The sequence below is a fragment of the Cyprinodon tularosa genome, unplaced genomic scaffold (genome assembly GCF_016077235.1).
Source record: "Cyprinodon tularosa strain WSP-4 unplaced genomic scaffold, ASM1607723v1 ctg282, whole genome shotgun sequence".
NCBI lineage: Eukaryota > Metazoa > Chordata > Actinopteri > Cyprinodontiformes > Cyprinodontidae > Cyprinodon > Cyprinodon tularosa.
Window position 1 is genome coordinate 143,013 of NW_024038988.1, and position 11,241 is coordinate 154,253.

Here is an 11,241-nt window from a genome sequence, read left to right on the forward strand (position 1 = left end):
TTCTGACTTTTCCCCCCATATTAAACTGAAATAAAATTTAAAAATCAGTAAACTTTTTTTTTTTTCCAGTGGCCCTAATCCTCTTCCGTAGTTGACCCATCACTAAAATCCAAATAAAATGTATAGTCTTATAATCGGACAAAATCCTCTTAGGATACAGACGTGCAAGCTGCCATTTGAGGTGTGTACGTTTTAGATATCTGCTTTACTGAATCACATCAATCAAACATAATTTCAGCTACAGTATTTTATTCAACAAATTCAGACATTTAATAACACATCGTTACAACGTAAAGAAGCTATGTTTTCTAATAAACTACAGCAATACATGAAATAGCATATTTATATTAACCAGAGGCATTGCCAAACCTCTCAGGTGCTAAAAAGAGCTTTTCTCCTCATCCAAACTCCATTTAGACGGCAACACAGAGTAAGTGTGACCGCCTTCCACGGGTCCTTTTCTGTCCTTTGTCGGGTTCTAAGTGTTGAGAGGGGACTTTCTTTTATCCTCAAGGTGTGAAGAAAATCTTAAGACAGTACTCAAAGCCAGGGTGTCAGCACTGCAGAGGGAAAGGGGGGAGTCCTTTCAGGAGGTCCCAAGTTGCAGGGGCCCTGAGGAGTCGGGGCCCCGCTGATAAGAAAAAGGAAAAACTCCACCCATCAGTGCACGTATAAAGTTTTTGTGGTATCCAAAAGATCTCTGGGTGTGTTCATTGTTGCTCCATCTGCTGGAAATGTTAACTTGTTTAGTGAATTGGTTTTCTAGCAAGAATATAGAAGAAAAGATGTAGAGTTGCTGCACCACAGTAAGAGCGAATAGAAGATCCAGGTCCTCCACAGCTGGGTTTGGTCCCCTTAATAAAGATGGAAATCAGCACATGGCAAAGGTGAGTCCTTAAGACTTTCAGTGCGTGTCAGTTGGCAGTTCTTTGATTGGGTTAAATAAGTCCACAAGGGCTTCAGTGGTGTTGTAGGGTGGAGTTTTCTCTTTCTAAGGGTGGGGGTGGGTATTCCACATTAATGAAACCCCACAAATCCTGCTTCCAGGGAATCCAGGCTGCAGCTGCGGACCTCTCCTACCAAGGTCTCCACATACTCTGAGGGTACGTGACGGTGGGCATGCTTGGAGCCTCCCCGCCCTCCACTCCCTCCGTCGAGCTGTGGTTATGCTCGCTGTCCGTCTCGTCCAAATCCGAGGACGATTCGTCCGTTGAAGAGTTGGGGAGTTGGGTCAAGCAGAGTCCATCCACAGCTCCGATCCAAGTGCTGCCATCGGTGCCTGGAGTGTCCGTGATCAGGTCCATCAGCACGTCCTGGAGGTGGTCCTCATTTAGGGGCATGGACTCAAGCAGGTGGTTGAGGAGCTCGGCCGCCACCGTTGCATCTATGCCCGGGCAGTTGGACACAAACATGTGGACCTCATGCATGCACTGGATGTAGCCGGCTGCAAACCTCTCGCTGGCCTCTCGGCTGAGTGCTTCAGCCTCTGTGGGAGGAGAGTTGAAGAAAACGGTTAAGCTTAAAGCTCTGCATGCAGTGAATCAAGCTATTCCCCACCTCCTTTATACACTGGGAAAAAAATCTAAATCTAGACAAGTAATTTTTTCTTAAAATAAGTGCATTTGTTCTTGGATTAAGGAGGTAAAAGAGACACTTTGCCAGTGGAACAAGACAATTTCACTTAAAATAAGAAAACACAATTGCATTGTCTTATTTCAAGTGCATATTATCTAATTATCTTTTTTGATTCCATTGGCAAACTATCTGATTTACCTCCTCAAATTAAGGGTAAATACACTTAATCTAAGTGATTTTTACTTATTTTTAGATCATTTTTCCAGTGTATTCATTTATGTTGCCATGGTATAAAATACTCTTAATGAAACGCCAAAGAACAGACCAGATGGACTGGAGTTTTTCCATATAGTCAATGAATAAAGCATCAGTATCGCCCCCCCCCCCCCCCCCCCCCCACCTGTTACCATGCCCTGCTTGTCAGCTGACTGAAATAAGACGATTGTAGAAATATTCTGGAAAATCTTACCAATCAAAACTCTGACAATACATAAGCATTACTCATCACTGTTGTTGGGGTAGCTGTCCTTTTGGTTGCAAAAAACCCTAAAAAACTAATTATTTATCTGACAGCAGCGTCATTTTAGGACATCATCAGGTTTCCATAAAAATCTCTTAGTTTCAGGTCATAGTTCTCAGCAAACGACCGAGCTCTTTTCTTTTCTTATTTAGAGAGATCTTAACGGAGCAGATATTTAATTTTAACAAACCACGATGATGTACGACACCTTTGCGGTGTTAATTTTCTTCAAACCAAATGGAAAAGCCACAGATTTGCATTTCTTTGTTTTTTTAACCTTGCTAAAAATTTGGATTTCATTTAAATGGAAACACTTCTATTGTAGGTAAAAGGGGGCTGGTCAACAATGGTGGACAAATGTCTCAAAAATTCTGATTATAAATCTATAAATAACTGTTTCTTTAAACCAAAAAAAATCCTGGGACCTGATTTTTTTTCTTCTTATTTTTTATCTAAATGAGTCATTTTTTCTTAAAATAAGTGCATTTTTTCTTGAATTAAGGATTTAAGTGAGACACTTTGCCAATGGAACAAGACAATTTACACTTAAAATAAGAAAACACAATTGTATTGTCTTATTTCAAGTGAAAATTATCTAATTATCTTATTTTAAGACTAAAAATACTAATTCCATTGGCCAATTATCTTATTTACTTACTCAAATTAATGGTAAATACACTTAATTTAAGACATTTTTTTCTCATTTTTAGATGGTTTTTGCAGTGCATATATCTGAGACCTGAGGATGTCTAAGGCTACTTTCTACTTTACTTTTTTGCCCATATGCGACCTATATCTGAAGTTTTCACGGCAGTCTGAACAACACAGATCCGATTTTTTCCAATCCGACCCAGGCCACTTGGCTCTGTGGTCCTGAATCCGATACGAATCTGATCTTTTCAAATGCGACCTGCGTCTGAACGGCCAGGTCGAATTCATCCGACCTGAACGCCATTTATACCCGACAAAGGTCACTATTCTGAGTCTTGCTACGCAGAAGCGGTAAGAAAAACAACAACCATGGCAGACGATGATGTGTAGAGTAGTATTTATATTTAACCACGTGAAAAGATTGTGTTTTTAAGGTTGGAAAAGATCGCTAGATGCGCACCGGCATTACTATCCATGTTTACTTCCGTAAACACGAAGCACGCTGGCCTGTGACGTCATTGCGTCCTCTGCTGCGCATGCAGGATACTTGCGTTGTATGAATGCAGTTCACACAGTAGATCACAAACAAGTCGCATATATTTGGAAATATGAACGTAAACGCGAAAAAAAATCGGAATTGCGCATCAAGGCCTGCAGTGTGAACGTGGCCTTAAATGTACTCTGGGCTCTTTATAGTTGCCCTTTTTGACAAAGAGTAAAATTGTGACCAGGATAACAGGTCAGTTAGTAGATAAAACTAAATTTTTTTTTCTATTTTTTTTTTTTTTCCACGTCTCTTCAAATGAAACTGACAATGATTAACACTGATAGATCTGCACGGTCAGAACGGCCTCAAAAAATCGCATGACATCTTCAGTGACAGTTAACATCCAGTGTTCTGTCAGATGAGCGTACACCATCAGACCAGCATGCCTATAGTCTATGTGCATGCGCTATACATCAGATTTGTGTTTATCCTTTTAGTTTTGTACGAAAAATAGATTTAAAATTACCTCAACAGGTGTGTATCGCTTTCATCATATACAAAAAAAACACAATTTAAGGTCAGATCGTTATATGCTTCAAAAAATATCAAAAAGTAAGTAATTTAGTAGTTTTTTTTTACATGACTAAAGGGATACACAACCATGGAGGTAGTTAAAAGTTTATTTTTCATACAAAACTAAACAGATAAACAGGTATGGACTGTGAGTATGCTGATCTGACAGAACACCGGGTCACGCTCTCTTTGAACAGTTACTGTTAGGCTGAAACTACAGAGAATTAAAATCTAGAGATAAATCAGAATCAGAAATACTTTAATAATCCCAGAGGGAAATTACTTTTGTTACACGCTCCAGTTACAGTTTTATATAATATATACACACATCCAACTATACAATATAATAAAGATAAAAAATAAGAATAAAAAGAGATAAAGTATATACACATATAGCTCTTCTGTATATATATCTGTACGTATATCTATGCATATGTAAAAACTAAATCCAAATAAAGTGAAAATCCAAGTAAAGTGATACGTGGCGAACCAAAATCAGCATCTATCCAACAGCAACTGCCACTGTCATTAGTTCTGTTTAAACATACCCACTGTTCCCACCTCCGCAGATAAGACTTCTGCCAAAATAACAGGAGCAATAATGAGATCAGGGGTGGATTTAGGAAGTTTGGGGCCTTAGGCAAAGGCAAGCAGGGGGCCCCCTGAATTCAGGAGACAACACATAAAACAGACCCATTATATAGATCCATTATCTGTTCTAGGTTTTGTAACTCTCTTCTTGTTGTTTTCCTCTCTATGTTTTGTACTCAGCTGACTTTTCATGCTGTCTCTAAATGAATGAAAGATTTTTTCCAAGCACTAAGCTCACTTAGCTGATTGCTCCTTCCTGTGTTTCCAAAAAGGCCAAAGTAAATAACCCAGTCCTTCTTTTCACTGTAGACAAGCCATGATCTGCTTCTCTGTTCTCCATTTTTCATTTGGATGAAATAATAGCTGCATGAATCATGACAGCAGACAAGATAGAGGAGAGCAGGAGGCGGGGTTACCAATCTACTTGCTCTGGAGAGCAGAGTTCGCTGCTTTTAGATGTTGTCTCCAAAGTCTCCAGTAGCAGAAAAAAGTCTCTAGATTTGGCGCTAGGAGCTTTTTAGAAATCAAAGTGCTAGAGGGGTCTGAAAAGTGGCTAAATATAGCGACTAAAGCGCTAAGTTGGCAACACTGCTCTTTTTATCGTTTGTTTTCAAATGGTTTGCTGCTGTCTGGTTGGACCTTTCTGAACATGTGCAGCAAATGGACTGATCCAATATGGTGGACACTGAAGGGGGAAAAACATGATTAAGGTGCACAAATAAGGAAAAATAATTTTATGGGGCCCCCAGGAACTTTGGCCCCTAGGCAACTGCCCAGTATTGCCTAATGGTAAATCCCCCCTGAATGAGATGTATTGATAACAGGCTTCCAGTAACTCAGCATCCCTGAGTGGGTCTGACTCCACCAAGAGGTGAAGGTGGTTCTGACCTTGAGACCGGTTCTTCAGGACGTCCTCCACCTTTTTCACCGTCATCTCCAGAACCTCTGCGTTCTCCATCTTGGAGTGGAGCTGTGGGGAAGAGTGGGGTCAGCTCCACCGTGGAAACCCTCATCCAGCGTGTGCGCCGCGTACTCACCTCTGAATCCGCCAGCAGGGTCCGCAGCTCCTGCAGACTCTCATTGATGCGAGCTCGCCTCTTTTTCTCCACCAGAGGTTTTCTTATCTAGAATATAACAATAAACATGGATCATTTCTCTCTTTTCCATGTAAATTAAAGCCCAACTGGCTGTGATAGGAGATAAATCATGTGAGAGTCTTTGCAGACGCAGCGTGGCCGGTGCGCCACAGCAGCCCACCTTTCTGTCCGCTCTCTGAATCCCGCAGCTGGACTCTTCCTCCTCCGTGGAAGGTCCGGCGGTACCGGGCCGGGCAGCTGGGGCCATGTTGGTCGGAACGCCGCTTGTGTGGCTTCTCCCACCGCCGCTGCTCGCCGCCTGTGTCGTCAGCAAAGGGGGCAGCTGGCAAACGGAACCGGTTCCAGGCAGACGGAGGGCAAAAAGAGGCAGGCGATGCGCCCTGTGTTTATTGCGCCCACCCCTGCGTGTCGTGTCGCAGGCGCTGACTGGTTGTTGTTAGTATTTATAGGGGCTTATTAACATGTGAATGGTGACTGGAGCTGCAGGCGCTGGGGGCCAACAGAGCGCACACAGGCTGCAGCCAATCAGCGCACAGCTCCTTTGTCTGTGGTCAGCCCCGGTTTGCGCCCCTAGGTGCTGGACTGGCTGCAACCACACAATATGTTGTTTTAGGGGAACGGCCGCGCGGTTTTTCACCATCATGAGCAGCTGGCGTGAACTTGAAATCTACTGCACAAAAAACAAAACATGCAGAATGAGCAAAGACTCTGGTTTAAATTCATTTTGAACATTTAATCCTTCACTTCAAATCCTGGATATTGAAAAGTTTTTAATGAATCTTGTTAGACTAACAGTCCCTCATTAAAGTTAGACGTTACAATAAAAAACAGCAGATTTATTTCATCACTCGATGCAAAGTTGTGTGCTGATCTTCAGCATTTACCTGCAAAGATAAGTTCATCACACATCCATCCATCCATCATCCATCCATCATCCATCCATCCATCCATCATCCATCCATCATCCATCCATCCATCCATCCATCCATCCATCATCCATCCATCATCCATCCATCCATCCATCCATCCATCCATCATCCATCCATCCATCCATCATCCATCCATCCATCCATCCATCCATCCATCCATCCATCCATCCATCATCCATCCATCCATCCATCCATCCATCCATCCATCATCCATCCATCCATCCATCCATCCATCCATCCATCCATCATCCATCCATCCATCCATCCATCATCCATCCATCCATCCATCCATCCATCCATCATCCATCCATCCATCCATCCATCCATCCATCCATCATCCATCCATCCATCCATCCATCCATCCATCCATCCATCCATCCATCCATCATCCATCCATCCATCCATCCATCCATCCATCCATCCATCCATCATCCATCCATCCATCCATCCATCCATCCATCCATCATCCATCCATCCATCCATCCATCCATCCATCCATCCATCATCCATCCATCCATCCATCCATCATCCATCCATCCATCCATCCATCCATCATCCATCCATCCATCCATCCATCCATCCATCCATCCATCCATCCAAAATTCATCCATCCATCCATCCATCCATCCATCATCCATCCATCCATCCATCCATCCATCCATCCATCATCCATCCATCCATCCATCCATCATCCATCCATCCATCCATCATCCATCCATCCATCCATCCATCCATCCAAAATTCATCCATCCATCCATCATCCATCCATCCATCCATCCATTATCCATCCATCCATCCATCATGGATCCATCCATCCATCCAAAATTCATCCATCCATCCATCCATCATCCATCCATCCATCCATCCATCATCCATCCATCCATCATCCATCCATCCATCCATCCATCATCCATCCATCCATCCATCCATCCATCCATCCATCCATCATCCATCCATCATCCATCCATCCATCCATCCATCCATCCATCATGGATCCATCCATCCATCCAAAATTCATCCATCCATCCATCCATCCATCCATCCATCCATCCATCCATCCATCCATCCATCATCCATCCATCCATCATCCATCCATCCATCCATCCATCATCCATCCATCCATCCATCCATCCATCCATCCATCCATCATCCATCCATCCATCCATCCATCCATCCATCCATCCATCATCCATCCATCCATCCATCCATCCATCCATCCATCCATCCATCCATCCATCCATCCATCCATCATGGATCCATCCATCCATCCAAAATTCATCCATCCATCCATCCATCATCCATCCATCCATCCATCCATCCATCATCCATCCATCCATCATCCATCCATCCATCCATCCATCCATCATCCATCCATCCATCCATCCATCCATCCATCCATCCATCATCCATCCATCCATCCATCCATCCATCCATCCATCCATCCATCCATCCATCCATCCATCCATCCATCCATCATCCATCCATCCATCCATCCATCCATCCATCCATCCATCCATCCATCCATCCATCCATCCATCCATCCATCCATCCATCCATCCATCATCCATCCATCCATCCATCCATCCATCCATCCATCCATCCATCCATCCATCCATCCATCCATCCGGTGACCATGGACAGGTCACCAGTCCATTGCAGATGATGGTTTCCCTAACTTAATATTTTGTTGCCCAACCTTTAGAGGCAAACGCTGTAATCAAACAATTCTTGTAACTGTCAGTGAGACTTCTGCTCCACTCAGCAGGATTTATGATCCACTCCTCAAACTGCTCCGGATGTCTCTGATTTTGAGGATTCCTTTTCCAGAGGGCCTGTTTCCGTAGTTTGGCAAATTCCAGTGTGGCTTGTTTCCAACAACGCTGTCATCCTCGGTCATCTCCCATTGACTCCACTTTGGATCAAACAATGATGGAAGGTGTGACCTGACACTGATTGTCCTGAAGCTTGAAATTAACCTTTAATCTCTTGAGATGTTTTTACAAACCCCGCTAGCTCAGTTCCTCGCCTCCTGGTGACGATCTACAGTATTACTGCTGTCTAGAGGTAAACAAGCAAACCAACATGGCAGTGTCCGTAACATTCAGGAAGTTTGCAGAGATTCAGGCAAAGTGATAGCCTCGTGAGACCATCCTGATCTCGCGAGCTTTCAAGGTTTCACTCGCAGATCAGTCTGGAGACTCTCTGTTAAAGAAAATTTGTTTGGAGCCGTTCAACAAACGAACGTCCAATCAGCGTTGGCTTTGAGGCAGGTTGAGGTGTTACGCAACGAGAAGCGCGACAGTTCAGTCTAAAGAACATGGCGGCTTCAGCCGATGACACTAGCGTTAGCGTGGCTATCGAGCAAGTTTTATAGGAATTACAGAGCATTTCTTCACTGAAAGAAGAGCAAAACACTGCTCTGGAGGCTTTTCTCAGAGGAAAAGATGTTTTTGCTCTTCTCCCAACTGGTTTCGGCAAGAGTGGCTGTGGTTGTGTTTTCGTCGTCACTCTGTTAGTACGTCATATGCTTCGTTGATCTGATTGGTTTATTTGGCCCGTCTGTCACCAACATAGGCCAATCAGCTAACCAGTATTTTAGCCCCTTCCAAAAATTACTTCAACGGAAGGTTTCCAGATGGATATGCGGAGCAAATCCATCTGGCGGAGTCAGGTTAACAAAGTGAGGCAGCGTTTGGAAAATTTACTAGACAGAGTCGACTTTTGGAAAGTGCACACGACAAATGATAGTCTAATCAGGGCTTACGGACTCAGGAAACAACAAAAGACGTTAAGGTTCATCACACTGCTAAGCAGAATCATCGCTGGAAATCATATGGCACGGTAGAGAAGCTAGTATTTTTATGAATGTCTGAAATTTCAACAATACCGAGGCCGACTGTAGGGAGATGACGCGGTCTTCTTATGCGCTCTTTGTTATCTGAAAACTGAGAAAGAACTGAACCGCGCCAAGCCCGACTGATGAGCTAGTACCAGTTTGGCACAGTTTGGTTGTGACTGGTGTGGTCGGGTTTAGTTTTGTGACTCAACAGTTATCTCGGTTACAGTGCTCGGACCGATTGGCACGGTTTCCAAAGGGTAGTGTGAATGGAGCTAGTGTTGGTATCCTGGAACGTTTAAGCCTGGTTTATGCTCAAAAACCAGATCATCTGCGTGTGTCGCAGTTAACGCCGATATGCCGCATACTGTTTATGCTCTAAAAACATTCTAAATAACTTCGTTTCGAGTAAATTCTGGACGCTACCCACTCAGGACACTTGGAATACATTGGACGAGCAGTATGGAGGAATATTGACACGTTTTTTGTGGACTTTTATGGACCTTTCTGCCTCTGGCACCATAGACCTCCATTATTTGAATGTCAGCAGACAGCAAGAAGCCTCCCAGATCTCCAGATGCATTTGAGATATCAAAAAAGTACTCCAGAGTGTTGTTCAGCATGGGGGTGAGTAGAAAATGAAGGCTAATCATGTTTTGGGGGTACTATTCCTTTAAAAAGAGCTTTACAGTTTGGAATGTAGTTTCACAATTCAGCATTTCTGCCCTACTTTTCTTTTTTGATCCTTGTTTTTTTATTCTTTTTGTCTGATTCTATTCTATGATATTTGCATAACCAATGAGGAATTCAGAGTTCCGACTTACACTAAGATAAAAATCACATAAAAGTGATCTGTATTTACTCATTGGTGAACTTAAAGGCATCTGGTTGTGATGGGTTTAAAGCTCTGAGAAATACATGCCACTCTTGAAATTCTTCTTTTCTCTCATTATTATTATTATCATTATTATTATTATTATTAAAATGTATTTGAAATAATTATCAAATTCGTTTTGAAAATCTGTATTTGTGTGCATTTTTTCCTGCCCTACCGCCTCTGTTTCTGCAGGCGCTTGATGCCTGAGTCTCAGCAGATCCACCGAGCTGTTTGGCGGATGTAACGCGATGCCTTCAGTTGGCAGCTGCTGCCTGCGGCCCCTCGGCCTGAACTGAATCAGCCGGGGGAATTAAGGGCCCTTCTCCAAAAAAGAAAGCGACAGGTGTTGGACTGCGCCTCGCTTGTTCTCTCTGTTGTTTGGTGTCTTCTTATTTGTGCGCAGCGCCTTTCTCACGTAGTGACCCCCGCACCCCACCCCCCAACCTGTACGAGAAATATTTTTATTAAACCTGCTGCATTGACCACGACTCTGGTGTGTCTCCAAATATAAATGTGCATATATATAAAAATTAAACAGCATGTAAATTATTTGTAGCCAGCGGCTGTTTTAGTCTTTATGCGCAAGGTCCGCACAGTGTCTGTTTGTTCCTGTCTAATGAGGGCCCTCAGTCCTCTGCCCTCCTTATTATACATGTTCTGTACACACTATTATCATGCTAATCGTCTTCATAATGGAGCAGATCCGTCTGCTCGGGAAAAAAAGAGGAAACCATGCAACTGTGCAGCCATGCAGGTAAATGCGCGCATGCATTTTTCAGGTGCGTTTTTACGCGCACGGTATTTGCCCAGATTGCAACACAAACAACTCCAGGAAGCGTTACAGAAAGTTTAAATTGATTTTCTTTTCTTTTGGCACCTCGCCACCTTCACGTTACTGTTCCCGAGCTGTAATGGTGCGATCAGAGGGCAGAGAGAGCAGCTGTCTCACTTTGCTTTTGTTTGGGAGCTCTGCTGAGGGACCAGACGCCCCTTTCTCTGGCTTTCTCCCCCTTACTTTGAACCATCCGTCTCACTGCATGCGTTGGTAGTCCTGGAGGAGAGATTTTTCCTTATGCTTTTTCTAAAAAGAATGAAGCACAGAAAA

General features: G+C 43.4%; 1 protein-coding gene across 1 annotated transcript; it reads right to left on the reverse strand.

Moving 5' to 3' along the window:
* Nucleotides 1–232: 232 nt before the first annotated feature.
* On the reverse strand, nt 233–5,962 carry LOC119786922 (transcription cofactor HES-6-like). Its single transcript, XM_038290511.1, has 4 exons — nt 5,655–5,962; nt 5,435–5,521; nt 5,286–5,367; nt 233–1,486 (listed from the first exon to the last, which is right to left on the reverse strand). Exons 1-4 carry the CDS (start codon nt 5,739–5,741, stop codon nt 1,077–1,079), a joined length of 666 nt encoding a protein of 221 aa, XP_038146439.1. The 5' UTR covers nt 5,742–5,962; the 3' UTR covers nt 233–1,076.
* Nucleotides 5,963–11,241: the final 5,279 nt, after the last annotated feature.

Coding starts and splice junctions, on each gene's coding strand:
- LOC119786922 (XM_038290511.1), bottom strand. CDS start 5,741: ATGGCCCCAGCTGCCCGGCCCGGTACCGCCGGACCTTCCACGGAGGAG. Junction 5,368..5,434: donor CCCTGCTGGCGGATTCAGAG/GTGAGTACGCGG, acceptor TCTTCCCCACAG/CTCCACTCCAAGATGGAGAA. Junction 1,487..5,285: donor CCTGAAGAACCGGTCTCAAG/GTCAGAACCACC, acceptor CTCCTCCCACAG/AGGCTGAAGCACTCAGCCGA.